The following is a 15,713-nucleotide window of genomic DNA, read 5'->3' as shown; positions in this document are numbered from 1 at the left end:
CTCAAGAGATTGTGAAATTCTACATGAAAATATTTTTTTGTAAACCTGAGGATGCTGTGAAGTGTGCTATAATAAAATGATACCACAAAATAATCTTTTATATTTCAAGTTATCTAAAAAACCTCTAAGAAGAATTTCCAAGCTGATTAGGTAATTATAAATATTCAGCTCCCCAAATGAAGAGCTGCAAATAAAAACACCTACAGGTACCAGGCAGAAAAATAAGGCCCTATAACACAAGAAAACGTCTGTACATTAAACACAAAGAAATACTCATTTTTCACAATAAGATATGCAATCCCAGTATTGCCAGAATCTGAATTTCCATGTTACTCCCCCAGATATTAAACATTGAGGATAAATTGGAAAAAAATAAAAAGAACCAAGGAACAAAAAACAAAATACAACCTCAGCTCTCACTGGGCAAACCCATTTCTGAGCTCTGGCATTTGAAGCATGCCCATATGGCACCCCACTCCAGTACTCTTGCCTGGAAAATCCCATGGACGGAGGAGCCTGGTGGGCTGTAGTCCATGGGGTCGCTAGAGTCGGACATGACTGAGCGACTTCACCTTCACTTTTCACTTTCATGCATTGGAAAAGGAAATGGCAACCCACTCCAGTGTTCTTGCCTGGAGAATCCCAGGGATGGGGAAACCTGGTGGGCTGCCGTCTATGGGGTCGCACAGAGTCGGACACGACTGAAGCGACGTAGCAGCAGCAGCATAATTTGACCTTAGTCAACTATTCTGTCTTACCTCTTCAATCAGTCACCCTCCACTCCGGATAAACTGATCAACTCAACTGTTTCCCAAACTTATCTTGCAAACCACTACACCTCTGGATTCTTGGTTAACAAAGTTCCTCCATTTTGGAATGGCCTTCCCAACACACCTCCCATCTAAGCCCTAGCTTTAATTAAGAACCAACTCCAGTGCCTCTTCCTGTGTGATTCTTCTTTATGGCATTGAGCAGAGTTTTACCTCTCTGTACTTCCCACAGCATCTGTTTATGGGGGCTAGTGAATGTCTTGTTGAAATACAAAGTACACAAACTGTAAGTATGCAGATTGATAGCCGTACCCAAAATGGACATATCTGGTAACCAGCACCCAGATTAGGAAGAGAACATTATCAGAATCCCCTAAACTTCCTCAAGCCCCCTTCTTGTCATTGTCCCCCAACAAAAGGTATATTCTATCCTAATGTCTAACACCATAGATTATGTTGCCTGATTTTGAAATTGGTATGAATAGAACGATATTGCATATACTCTGTGTTTGGCTTCTTTTGCTCAACAATATGTTTGTATCATTCATGTACATTGTGTGAAATTATAGTTCATTCATTCTCATTGTTGTTTAATGTTCCATTGTACGAATATGTCGTAATTTATTTATTGTTGGTGGGCATTTGGGTTGTTTCCAATGTACAGTTATTAAAATAGTGGTGCTATAAGCATTGTCATACTGCCTTTTGGTAAACATCCATACTCTTTTCTTTTGGGTATGTAACTAGGAGAAAATCTGCTGGGTCATAAGGCGTGTGTATGTAGTGCTTTTGTAGATAATGCTAGTTTTCCAAAGTTATGCCAAGTTATGTTGCCGTCCAGCAGGTTATGAGAGTTCTAGTTGCTCCATTTTCTACTAACATTTGGTATAGTCTGTCTTTTTCATTTTAGCTCTTTAACATCTCTCACTTTTTCTTACAAGCAACTGAAGAGGAGCAAAAATAGGCTTGTTAGTAGCCATGGCCATGTATGTTCTATCTCACTGGTTTAAGGTAGACCAAGGTCATTCTTCCAGGGGCTCCTCATACCGGCCTGAAGGCAATACTTGGTCCAAAAGGCTAAATATGGCATGGTCTATTCAGGGTCTACATAAGAGATTCTTTTCTATTCTTAATGGAAGAGATTCACTTTCTGTGCACATTCAGAAAGGAAGATAAATGATTTCAAATAGTTTTGGAGTCTAACCAAAGTCGAACATAAAAAGGCTAAAGTCCAAGACTCTAACATACCCTCTCTTTTCTGCTATTTTATTTTAAATTATGAACATTCTTTCATATAGGTACAATATAAATAATTTAAAGAATAACAGAACCAATTTTTATATATCCATCATCCAATTTAAGAAATAGAACATCACCAGTATCTAAGAAACCTGTTTGCCTCTTCGTGTTTATTCCTATACCTCTCACAAGAGGCAGTCTACAGTTTTTGTTATTTTACCCTTTGATAAGTGACCAGAGGGAAAAAAGGGAACATACTGCATGAATGGCTTCCTGATAGCACCACTGGGAGGAGGAGTGACCCAGAGAGGTCTGTGACTTTTATCATTTCTAGTTTTTAGATGACAAAAGAAGAAAGTTTGGTAAGGTGAATTATTAATCAGTAAAATGACAAAAAAAGCTATTAAGTGGTAGAACTGGGACTTGAACCCATGACAAAAAAGCTAATAAGTGGTGGAACTGGGACTTGAACCCAATCAGTCAAGGATTTTTCTTGACATTGTCACCTATCTTAGGTATTGAGTGCATGTGCTCAGTCACTCAGTTGTGTCCAACTCTTTGTGACCCCATAGACTGTAGCCCGCCAGGCTCCTTTGTCCATGGAAATTTCCAGGCATGAATACTGGAGTGAGTTGCCATTTCCTTCTCCAGTTTTAGGTATTGGGAAACTAAAATTAGGGAGGAGAAGGAGAGACAACATTACAATTTTGATCCAATTGTGAAAAAGCAACTGTTTACTATTTATGTCTAATTATTTTGCAATATAATATCTTTGGGACTTGAGAATAAACCCAGATTTCTCATAAGCTTTTGGTTTAGGGATGATCCTAGAAGTTTTTCATCTCATTCTGGCCCAAACTGGGACCATAAAATTTCCTATGGACAGAAATGGTCTTGGAGAAGAGAGATAACCTATCATTTGCTTTAGTTTTGCTGCTTTTCATGATTCCATGATACAAATTCAATTCTTATACCCAAAAAATATTTCCAAGCTGGCCCACAGTCACTCACCATCTAGCTTTTTCAGTTTGGGCACTCTCTTGGTTGCCTCTTCAACCCAGTTCCCCTCAGCAGAATGTTTCTCTTCCAAGGGATTGCCTACAAACACCAGGTCTTCTAGGCATGGCAGTTCTGCCAGCTTCACAAATTCAGCTACAAGTGAAAAGAATACATTACATATTAAAATGGCAAGTTTTACCGTTATGATTTTAGGGGCTGAATTCCAATACCACTAGCTCTTAGTTTGTGACTATTCAGAACAACTTGTTAGGTTTTGAAGGAAGTAGGGGAAATTATACCATAGGAAGCCATTCTCTGAAGACATTATAGAAAGGGTGGCATACCTCTTCTACCTTTGTGTTAGCCTAAGGATGGGATACAAAGAAGAAATGAGGTTCAGAATCAACAAATCAACCTCCAGTGGTAGGTCTTCTCTATACTGTATGCATCAGTATCAGCTAAATTAAACTGCCTTTGTCTCTGCCCATCCCTTCATCTCTGAATACTTCAAGTCTCTACTGTAGAACGTATCACACAGTTTTCAAATTATTAACTCATAAACTAGTCTTGCCCACTAAGCTGTGAACTCCTTGAGGGCAGGCATAGTGTCCTATTCAATTATGTATCTCAAGAGCTTGGCATGGTTCAAGGCACACAGCAGGGCTTTAAAAATGCTAAATGGATGGTGTACAACAAAAAAGAAAAGCAATTACATGTTAAATAAGTCTTCCATCTAAGAATTATTAAACTGATTCCTTTTAGCCTTTGGACAATAATTGAAATTTTTTTCCATGATTAATAGGACTAGGACCTTACAATCATTTCTAAGTAACTATTTAAATGTAAATGTCAAGTGTTTAGATGAAATATAGGAACTCATATAGCTATTTCCCTCTGTGCTGAGAAAGAAATGTCCTCAATTGTATCTTGTTCCCTACTGGGTTATTTTCTATAAACATGAGGTAGAAGATTAGCAAAGAGCCAGCCTCACCCCAGTCTTTCACCAGGTTATTAGACATGTAGAGAATCTTCAGTTTCTTCATTACATGGATCCCTTTCAACTTCTCAATAAAATTGTAGGAGATCCACAGTTCTTCTAGTGTGTCCCCTACTGCTTCCTGAAATAGAAAGCAATTTGATTTACATGCGTTTTTAAAATATAAAAATATAAAGACAATGGCCTTCAGAGAGAACTGAGACCCTCCTGTCCACTGGCAGGAGAGCTGAAGGCTGTATGGGAGTTTTTTCTCATTAAGAAAGCCATGTAGAACATTTTCTTCCTTTCTTCAAACTAATCTGAACTAAGAATAGCTACTGAAATCATCAAGAGGGGGAATAATAGTACTATTTAATTGAACAGTATACTTTTCAAATTACTTCCCTATACATGGTATTATTTGATCCTTATTTAAAATAGGAAAATCATGTTATTTAATTTCTAACATAGATTAAGGGCTTTTTCTCAGATCACAATGCTATTTTGTTTTTGACCACATCACGCAGCTTGTGGGATCTTGGTTCTCCAACCAGGGATGGAACTTGGGCCCACAGCAGTGAAAGCTCAGAGTCCTCACCACTGGACCGCCAGGAAATTCCCAACAATGCTATTAGATAGTAGACCTAGGAGACTTCCCTGGTGGTCCAGTGGTTACGACTCTGTGCTTTAAGGCAGAGGGTGCAGCATATGAGACTAAGATCTCACGTGTCACAGGGTGCAGCAGAAAAAGAAAAAAAGTAGACCCAGGTCTAAATTTCAGGGTGTTTTTTTCCCCCAATATTTGTTATGAAAACTTTCAAACATAAAAAAGTTGAAAGAATATTATCGTAAATATCCGTATATCCACTACAGGTTCTACTGTAACATTTTACTATCTTTTCCTATCGCATATCTGTCCATCTATCCATCCTGCTACCTCTCCATCAATTCACCTCTTTCTTTTTCTTTTTTTTGATGTATAAAACTCAAAATCGATTGTTACAATATAAAGATTATATCATACTGACTCTTAAATGCTAGATATAACTGATGGTAGCACAAAACCTTTTCTTTCATATACAAAAGACAAAATGTAATGATTATTTGTTCCTTAAAAAACAAAAATTACTAAGCAGAATCAATTCAATGTTCAAGGTCCTCTTTTTTTTTTTTTTTCCCTTTTGGCTGAGCATGCAAGATCTTAGTTTCCTAACCAGGGATTGAACCTGTGCACTCTGCAGTGACAGAGTGGAGTCTTAACCATTGGACTGCCAGGGTACTCCCTCAATCCCCTCTTAACCCAAAAGAATTTACCTACATCTGCATGCTAATGTCTAGAATGTAGGACGCAGGTCTATGTTCTGGTACTTGTCAATTCAAAGACTATAGGAGAATAAATGTACTCTGGATAAAGATCATTAATGCATTTTCCATACAGATGGAACCAAGGGGAAAAGCTGAGAATGGAGTGGCCTGAGTTAGTTCTGTGTGTTATCCCAAGGCCCACAGTTTATCTTAATTTCAACTTTCTAAGTAGAAGAAACAACAGTTTCAAAGTAAAACTTTTAAATCAGTCCATTCCAGCACTTTATTAGAACTCAATGGCACCCCACTCCAGTACTCTTGCCTGGAAAATCCCATGGACGGAGGAGCCTGGTAGGCTGTAGTCCATGGGGTCGCCAAGAGTCGGACACCACTGAGTGACTTCACTTTCACTTTTCACTTTCATGCATTGGAGAAGGAAATGGCAACCCACTCCAGTGTTCTTGCCTGGAGAATCCCAGGGACGGGGAAACCTGGTGGGCTGCTGTCTATGGGGTCACACAGAGTCGGACACGACTAAAGCGACTTAGCAGTTTATATTAAAACTTTGTGATTTAACCAGCCTCTCTCAGGTAAATTCTGATACCTTCTCTCAAAGGATCTAATTAGTATACCATATATAGCATCAGTCTTCAGATAATTTAAACTTTGTTACATACATTTTCATTGCACTGCGTCCCCATCCATCTCCTATCTCCAGTTTAGAACGTGTGAGGCAGCAGAAAAAAATAGTGATTAAATACTAATTAGAAAATTTAGGCTCAATTCTAGGGTTCTTCCACTTATTTAGTGTCATTTTACATGTGCAGGTGAGGACTCCTGGTCAGTTTTCACATCGCCAACTTGATCAATTCTCCAAATAGCCAATTTGCTGAATTTACTCTTTTACTGATATAGAATAGTTGGGACAAAGTAAATACACATTGAAGACTGCGATAACTATTTACAGACCACTTATCTCGGCAACAGGGTTTAATAGTGTCTGCTCACTATACTTGGACACTTTACATAACTATCTGAGCCTCAGTTTCTTATCTGAAGATGAAGATTGAGGATTCTTTATCTTAAAATGAGGATATTATCTACTTATGAGTTTCAAGTGAGATAATGCATGTAAAGAGTCTGCTATATAATTATCAATACTGGATAATTATTAGGAATATTGGGGAGTGCCTAGAATTTAAGAAGAAAAAGATAAAGCAGAAACTGGGTAAAAAATATGTTAGGTCAATTTCCAAAAGAAGAAACATAGCTAACAAATAAATATATAAAAAGATGTTCAAAATCATACAGATTAAAACAACATATTGTTTCTAACATATTGACAGATATTAAAAATATGGATAATACTCATGGATATTGAGGGTGGAGGGGGTAACCCTCATTTTTATGCCACTGATGCCAGTGGAGACTGGCATAAGCCCCATGGGAGCAATGTGAGGTACTTGTCGAAATTTAAATGCACAAAAATAACCTCAGCTTTTCTATTTTTAGGAATCTAGCCTACGTAAATATTCAAACAATTGCTAAAGGATATATGTAAAAAGGTGTTCACTACAGTATGATATGTAATAGCAAAAAAAAAAGAAAGAGAGAGAGAGAAAGACCCCCTCCCTTAATAAAATATATGGAAATACTCTACATGCTCAGCTGTATTGGAATAGTTAAACACATTGCCGTATATACTGATAAAGTAGAAAACAACGGCTATGGAAAGGAATGTATTAAATCTGCCTGTTTTTACATGGAAGGATATTCCTGATTAAAAAAAAAACAGGAAAAATATGCACAATATATCAGTACAAATATAACATACATACACTCACACTTGCATGCACATACACATACGCAGATGTCTGTTTCTACACAGAAAAAAATTTAAAGTATACAAATATTATTTCTGTTATTCATGGAGCTAATGTAGAAAGAGGAAAGACTTTTGTATTTCATTTATTTATGAGTTGCTTGATTCGTTTTTTACAATTACATGTATTACTCTTAGAATTAAAAATTTAACCTAATAGTTTTTATAAGTAGCAATAAAATATTTGGAGTCACAATAAATATTTACAGAGTGCCTACTACATGTATCAAGCACCAGTGTAGATGCTGATGGACAAAACTGATACACTTATCAGGATTTGTGTGTGACACAGAGAGAAACAGTGGGAGAGATAGAGGGAAAGAGAATAAACAAATAAGAAAAATGGGGAAAATTAAGAGTGGTAAGAGTTATTGACTAGAGTTCTGTTTTAGGTTAGGATAGTTGGGTCTCTTCTGAGGAAGTGACATCTGAACTGAAGTGTGAAAGTTAAGGAGCCAGTAATGTGGAAATCCAGAGAAGGCAATGGCACCCGACTCCAGTACTCCTGCCTGGAAAACCCCATGGACAGAGGAGCCTGGTAGGCTGCAGTCCATGGGGTCATGAAAAGTCGGACACAACTGAGCGACTTCACTTTCACTTTTCACTTTCATGCATTGGAGAAGGAAATGGCAACCCACTCCAGTGTTCTTGCCTGGAGAAGCCCAGGGATGGGGGAGCCTGGTGGGCTGCCGTCTATGGGGTCGCACAGAGTCGGACAGGACTAAAGCGACTTAGCAGCAGCAGCAGCAATGTGGAAATCCAACAACAACAAATAGTTCTCCTAAGTAGTTTTATATAGACTCCCTTCCTTCAATTTAACATTCCATGTCTCATATATTAGTTATTTGTAAGTTACTGAGGCAGCTATTCAAATCATGCTATGAGGCTAATGTGTCTAGATGAATAAATCAGTTAGTATGTGAAACTGTCTGAAGTCCAGCATCTGTATCCATATGCAGACTTATTTTTCTTCAGTCTGTGCATAAGTATAAAGCTTTTAGATGGATTAAATGTTGTTTTTGGTATATGCACACACACATACACACACACACACAAACTGAGGTGGGGGAAAGCAACACAAAAAACTTAGCGGTTACTGATAGCAGTTTATAGAAAGTAAGAGATCTAAGTGATGGTTCAGCTAGATAATATCTCCATTCATGCCTTTAATCCTATATTTACCATTTCTTATTGGTTTCTAGGTATATATTACATTTCACGGGAGAACTTATACACCATATCAATATTTAAGAATCTAGTTAGTGTTCAGTAAATCCCTGGGGGGACACCCAGCATCTGTCATATTTGTCCTAAAAATTTGGGGGTATATTTATTTGCAAATTCTTCCTTTATAGAAAATTCAAAGTAATGTTTAGCCTGAAGTATAATAAATTCTGAAATTTTGTACTACAATTTAATACTTTGCCCATTATGAATAATGTCCCCCTATATATGATATTTTACCATCTAAAGCTCATAGAATGAAGAGAAGGCAAAATGTCTTTAAATTTACCAATCATTTAGAATATAAAAATAATTTATATATCATTAGGATTTTATTCAGAGAAAGCAATGGCACCCCACTCCGGTACTCTTTTGCCTGGAAAATCCCATGGATGGAGGAACCTGGCAGGCTTCAGTCCATCAGGTCTTGAAGAGTCAGACACGACTGAGCAATTTCACTTTCACTTTCATGCATTGGAGAAGGAAATGACAACCCACTCCAGTGTTCTTGCCTGGAGAATCCCAGGTATGGCGGAGCCTGGAGGGCTGCCGTCTATGGGGTCGCAGAGTCGGACATGACTGAAGCAACTTAGCAGCAGCAGCAGCAGGATTTTATTAATTATATCTAGCTAGAAAGCAAACAATTCATCTACTGGCTATTGTGTTGGGGAAAAAACTTCCTTTTATTAACTTCAGAATGTAATCTCTAAGAATTTCCAACATTTTATGAATTTATGTGGGTAAGCAGACATGCAGATGTGGGAATATTACCAGATAATTCAAGATAATTCCAAAATTGCTCCTCTGAACACTGATTCCTATTCAGGTGTTTTGGCTGTTTCTGCAAAGGGGTGGAATGGTGGTGGCCATTGTAGCCTGTCTGGTCATGGGCAGTTACTATTCTGTAGTATACCAGTTTCAGAAGCAAAACAGTTTCAAATGACTTCAATGACTCTGATGAAGCACAGGCTAGACTTACTGAGGTGAGGTGGGGGAACAGGAGACCAGAGTTACAAAATATTTCAGAGTTTTTATGAAGTATTTAACAATACGCACTTTTTAAAAATTATTGTCTTTGGGGAACATACACAAGAAAAAGAAATTAACTTCATCTTTTCTGAATTTGCCTAGTTTTACAATATTCTTTCATTTCAACCTCTTTGCAAGGAAATTGAGATGGCCAATAAATATGCAAATAAAATACACTGTCAAAAATTTTAACAAATCCATGTTTGGTAAGGGGAAATAGGAACCCTCTTACATTACTGGTGGTGGTATAAATTCGTACAACCTTTCCAAAGTGTAACTTGATAATATGTCACAAAAACCTTAAAAGAAATTCATACCTTTTGACCCTGCAATTCCATTTCAAGGAGTTTATCCAAGGAATTATTCATAGATGTATGCAATAATATAACTAAAAGGAGACTCATAATAGCATTGATTATGAATAATGAGTAACTTATTTAAATAAATTATGGTATATCAATAAAATAGAATATTATGCTGTCATTAAAAAAGAATATGGTTGCAAATTATTTTAAAAACTTAATATCCTCTGATCAAAAACCTCCAATGGCTTTGCAAGCCACTTGGGAAAAAAATCTAAAATTGTTTCATGTCCTATGAGGGCAGGTTCTTGGCTGCATCAGCCTCAATGAGGGCAGTTCCTCATTCAACATTTTTGCTCTCACTCAAGTAACCAAGCAGCTTCAGTTTCAGGACATTTGCACTTGCTCTCCCTCTCCAGTCCGGAGTGCTGGTCCCTTGGTCAGCTCTATAAGCCTACAGAGAGGACTTCCCATCAATCCACGTTCTCTTATATGCCTTGTTTTTCTTCACTGAATTCACCACTTGATATATTATTATACAATTATTTTCTAGTCTGTCTCCCTCCACTACAATATAAGTTCAATGAGAACAAGGACTTTATTTTATATTCTGCTGTATCTCTAGTGCCTAGAACAGTGCCTGGCTAAAAGGCATTCAGGAAATATACTGTATGGATTTGCTGAATGAATGGATGACATGGAAACATTATCTTTGTATACTAAGTAAAAAAAAAAAGAGATGGAAAACAAAATGTATAGTATGATTCCATTTTCTATATTCTCACCAAAGCAAAGGAAAAAAGGCAAGAAAGATGTCAATCAAAATGTTAACAGTGGTTTATGGGTACTTTTTTTTTTTAAACCAGCCCACAGGATTTCTGTTTTACTGTCAATAACCTCAGTGCTTGCAAATGGGAGCAGTTTCAAAGCTGCTCTTTGGAAGTTAGCTTGCTGGGTAATGCTTCCTTTTAAAGACTGAATAGATGAAGTTTGTTGTTTGCTGAAAGTGAACAGCACAGAACCCTTCGATTCACCTCTGAATACCCCTGTTTACAAAGAGTAATTTTTCTTTTTTTTTTTTAATTTTTACAATGTTCTGTTGGTTTCTGCCACAAAGCAATGCAAATCAGCCATAATTATACACATATCCCCTCCCTGTGGAGCCTCCCTCCCCTTCCCCCATCTCACCCCTTGAGGTCATCAAAGAGCCAGGCTGGGCTCCCTGTGTTATACAGCAACTTCTTACCAGCTATCCATTTTACACATGCCAGTGCAAATACGCTGATGCTACTTTCTCCACTCATCCCACTCTCTCTCTCAGTGTGTCTACAAGTCCATGCTCTACTTCTGCATCTCCATTCCTTCCCTGCAAATAGGTTCATTAATACCATTTTTCTAGATTCCATATATATATTAATATTCTAAATTTGGTTTTCTCTGACTTACTTCACTCTCTATAACAGGCTCTAGGCTCATCCACCTCACTAGAACTGACTCAAATTTGTTCTTTTTTAAAGCTGAATATTATTTCATTGCATATATGTGCCACATCTTCTTTATATAGGTATTTTTTTATATAGGTTCTTTTTATATTTGCTTTTCTATTTTAAAAAGTTTCTGGAACAGACAAGTAATACTTATATACTCAAGAAAAAGAGTGTATGCTTTTTTAAGTAGTAAATAACAACCTACCAGTCCATTTAAGTTCTTTATGTTGTTTCTTCCTAAAGACAATATTCTCAAATTTTCTGTAGAGGAAAGAAAGCAATTTTGCTTTATTAGAATCATATCACACAATTGTTATAAATCTAATATAATAAAGCTTTAATACATTTATATAATAAATATCCTTATATAATAAGAAAGGCTGTACTAATAAAAAGTGGTAATCACGTAGGAAATAACACTGACCTATCACTAAGGTAAACTCTACAACTGCACATCACATCAATATTAAATTTTAAATGTTTAGCTATTTGAAATGCATGGTTTTAAATTACTGGCTAGTAAGAAATATTACACAGATAAAATAAGAGTAAAGAAGATTTGAACTTTAAATTTGGGAGCATATACATTTCAAACCTCTTGTAGTATGAGGGCTTATACTAGAAAATAGAAACATTCTCATGTGTAGTCCCCACCTAACTCCACAAAAGAAGCGAAATCAAGTGAATTAGCATTTTAAAAATCTTTTGTTGTATTTTTTAGGATAATTAGATTGTAATTTGGTTTCAAAAGAAGTCTATTTGTGTTTTTTAAAAGGATGTTTCTTTTGTCTATAAGGTTATTTCTGGAAGAAAAAAAGTAGAAACAGTGGTTGGTTTGGGGGAGGAACTGAGAGTCAGTATACAGGCAGAGGAAGATATTTTTAATTTAGCTTCTTCTGAACTTATTTGCATAACACCATGTACACATATTATTTTTCAAAATTAAAAGATTTCTAGTAAAACATGCAATCTCACTTCTGCCCTAAAAATCTACTGTGATTACTTATGCATAAGTTATATATTTACTTTTCACAACTTAAACTTTTATAACTCTGCTATCCAATATGGTAGTTACTAACCACATTGTTATTTAGTCGCTAAGTCGAGTCCGACTCTGCAACCCCATGAACTGCAGCACTCCAGGCTTCCCTGTCCTTCACGTCCTCCCTGAGTTTGCTCAAACTCATGTCCACTGAGTCAGTGATGCCATCCAACCATCTCATCCTGTGTCGCTCTCTTCTGGGAAATTGATTGCCCTCAATCTTTCCCAGCATCAGGGTCTTTTCCAATGAGTCGGCTCTTTGCATCAGGTAGTCAAAGTATTGGAGCTTCAGCCTCAGCATTAGTCCTTCCAATGAATATTCAGGGTTGATTTCCTTTGGGATTGACTGGTTTGATCTCCTTGCTGTCCAAGGGACTGTCAAAATCTTCTCCAGCACCACAGTTCAAAAGCATCAATCCTTTGGTGCTCAGCCTTCTTTATGGTCCCAACTCTCACATCCATACACGACTACTGTAAAAACCATAGCTTTGACTATATGGATCTTTGTCAGCGAAGTGATGTCTCTGCTTTTTGATACACTGTCTAGGTTTGTCATAACTTTTCTTCCCAGGAGCACGTGTCTTTTAATTTCATGACTGCATCCACCATCTGCATTGACTTTGGAGCCCAAGAAAATGAAACCTGACACTGTATCCACTTTTTACCCATCTATTTGCCATAAAGTGATAGGACCATATTAATTTAATTAAAATTATACATAAATTAAGTTTCTCAGTCACATTAACTACATTTCAAGAGCTTAATAGCTATAAATGGCTAGTGGCAACTATATTGGAACAATACAGATAATTCTATTGGATAACACTGTTCTATAACATCCATAATTCAATGGTTAAGAACAAAATCCAATCCAAGCTCTCCAAGGAAGTAACCAAACCTCTCAGAATCTCAGTTTTCTTTTATGTAAAATGAGGAAGTATAGGCTCTATCTTATAGGAATATAAGGACTAAATGAGATAATTGTCTAAAGTATTCAGCATAATGCCTAATCCACAGTAAGTCCACAATAAATGATGTATGTGTGTATAGGTATCAGGCATTTATAGTTATGTAAGCTTTGGTTTCGGAGAAGGCAATGGCAACCCATTCCAGTACTCTTGCCTGGAAAATCCCATGGATAGAGGAGCCTGGTAGGCTGCAGTCCACGGGGTCGCTAAGAGTCGGACACGACTGAGCAACTTCACTTTCACTTTTCACTTTCATCCACTGGGGAAGGAAATGGCAACCCCTGGAGAATCCCATGGACTGCACAGCCTGGTGGGCTGCTGTCTATGGGGTCACACAAAGTCGGACACGACTGAAGCGACTTAGGAGCAGCAGCAGCAGCAAGCTTTGGTTTTATTTAATAAAATTTTCAAATTATCTTATGAGAAACATTTAGTTTTCAGAACAAGGTATTAATATTTTAAAAGCAATCTAATTCTTGAAAAATAGTTGAAATAAAACCCCATGTTATAGGCTGAATTGTCCCCCACAAATCCAAAGGTTGAGGTCCTAACCCCCAGTAACTCAGAATGTGACTCTATTTGTTGACAGAACCTTTAAAGAGGCAATTAAAGTAAGATGACATTTTAGGTAAAATCCAATATGACTGGTGCCCTTATAAGAGAGGAGATTAGGACACAGACAGAAACAAAGACAAAGGGAAAAGATGGCTATACACAAGCCAAGGAGAGAGGCTTCAGAAGAAACCAATTGTACCTACACCTTGATTTTGGACTTCTAACCTGTACAACTACGAGAAAGTAAATTTCTGTTGTGTAAGTCATCCAGTCTGTGGGATTTGTTATGGCAGCCCTAGCAAACTAATATACTTTATATATAACTATAAATATGTAGAAATTAAATATATAAGAAAATCACATAATCAATTATTCTTTAAAGCTTCTTAATATGGAAAAACACTACCTTTTTCTATTTAATGCAGAATAAAAACCTTATTCAAAAAGTTATTCATTCAATACATAATTTTTGAGCATCTATTATGTGCCAGGCATACCTATAAGCACTTGCAATATAACAGTGAATAACACAGATGTAAATTCTTGCTGTCATGGAGCTAATTTCTGGCAGACAGTAAGCAAAACAATTAAGGGTATTAGATAGTGACAAGTGTAAAGCATAAAGAAAAGCAGGCAAAAAGAATGAAACAGCAGGGGGTAGAAGCATCCAACATGTTAGATAGAAGGTGACTTCGAAGTAAAGATTCAAAGGAAGTGAAGCAGCTAGACATGAGGCTATCTGGAGGAAAAACATGCGGAGGGAACTTCAGCAGCAAAGGCTTCAAAGCAGGGCCATAGCAGAAGCATTCACAAAACACAGCCTAGCTGAGAAAATGAGAAGAGAGCAACAGGAGATGAAATTAGGAAAAAAACAAACAAACAGGCCTTATAGGGGATATGACAGAGGAGTCAAGAAATTACCAAGGAATTTGGCCTGAGCAGCTAGAAGAAAGCAGTTGTCACTGCCTGATACAGACACACAAGAAGCTGGGTTAACAAAGGCTGGGGAAGGATAGCAGGACTCAGTTTTGAACTTGTTAAGTATGAAATGTCCAGTAGACATTCAATGGAAATGTTGGGCAACTGAATATGTAAGTCGAGTTCAGAGATGTATGGACTTGAGCTATAAATGTGGGAACCATCAGCATACAGATGGTAAAGCCGTGAACTGGATGAGAATGTGGAATAGGTAAAGACAGAAAAAAGATCCAAGAACTGAGGCCAGGGATACCCCAACAGTAAAAAATTTGAGGACATGAGGCTGGGAGGAAGCCGCCAGAAAGGCAGGAGGAAATCAAAGGGGTACAGTATCCTAGAAACCCAACAAAGAAACTGCTGCAAGAAAAAGAAATCATCATGTCAAAATGCACTTAGGTCAACTAAGATAAGAACTGAGAAATGACCTCAGATCAGAGATAACAGATATATGCAGATCTTTCAAAGATAATATCTACAACTCTTTTTTAAAAATGTACATGAAATGGCAATGAGAGGGCTACAAGGATATTATTTATTGCTGTCCAGGGAGGTAAGTTATGATATCAAAGTTAATAGATTAACTGTTCTTACATTACACAATTACATATTTTCCATATTTTAATATGCTGCATAAGTAGAACACCACTATATGGAAAACACTTTTTAGGTCTTGAGGAAAATCAAAACATTATCGTAAAGTTATATTTATTTATTTAGTAAACTGAAGGAGTATACTGTTTTAACAACAATATTTACTTTCTAATCTTTAAATGAGAGTATTATTTATATTGTACAGCTTTTTAGCCACAGTTTGAAGATACTCATGTCATACTGTTCTCTCGTCACAGCTGTTAGGGTTAATCTGCCTGAAAACCCCCGTTAAATAGCAATACTTGTTTATTTCAGATCTTCTCATATTAGCATAGTAGGTAAGACATAGTGCTCATGAAAGGAAAG

At 36.9% G+C, this 15,713-nt stretch overlaps 1 protein-coding gene across 2 annotated transcripts in view; it reads right to left on the bottom strand.

Moving 5' to 3' along the window:
- The window catches only part of DNAL1 (dynein axonemal light chain 1), a 40,624-nt gene that overhangs the window by 5,461 nt on the left and 19,450 nt on the right, over positions 1–15,713 (bottom strand). For both annotated transcript variants that reach the window (XM_027552387.1, XM_027552388.1), the window contains exons 5-7: positions 11,419–11,474; positions 4,000–4,126; positions 3,021–3,161 (exon numbers count right to left, since the gene is read on the bottom strand). In XM_027552387.1, coding sequence (XP_027408188.1) covers positions 3,021–3,161; positions 4,000–4,126; positions 11,419–11,474 — 324 coding nt within the window. The remainder of the gene's footprint in view (positions 1–3,020; positions 3,162–3,999; positions 4,127–11,418; positions 11,475–15,713) is intronic.

Source organism: Bos indicus x Bos taurus, chromosome 10 (assembly GCF_003369695.1).
Source record: "Bos indicus x Bos taurus breed Angus x Brahman F1 hybrid chromosome 10, Bos_hybrid_MaternalHap_v2.0, whole genome shotgun sequence".
In the NCBI taxonomy this organism is placed as follows: domain Eukaryota; kingdom Metazoa; phylum Chordata; class Mammalia; order Artiodactyla; family Bovidae; genus Bos; species Bos indicus x Bos taurus.
Note: the sequence above shows the minus strand (reverse complement) of the source record. Positions and strands in the feature narration are given on the sequence as shown.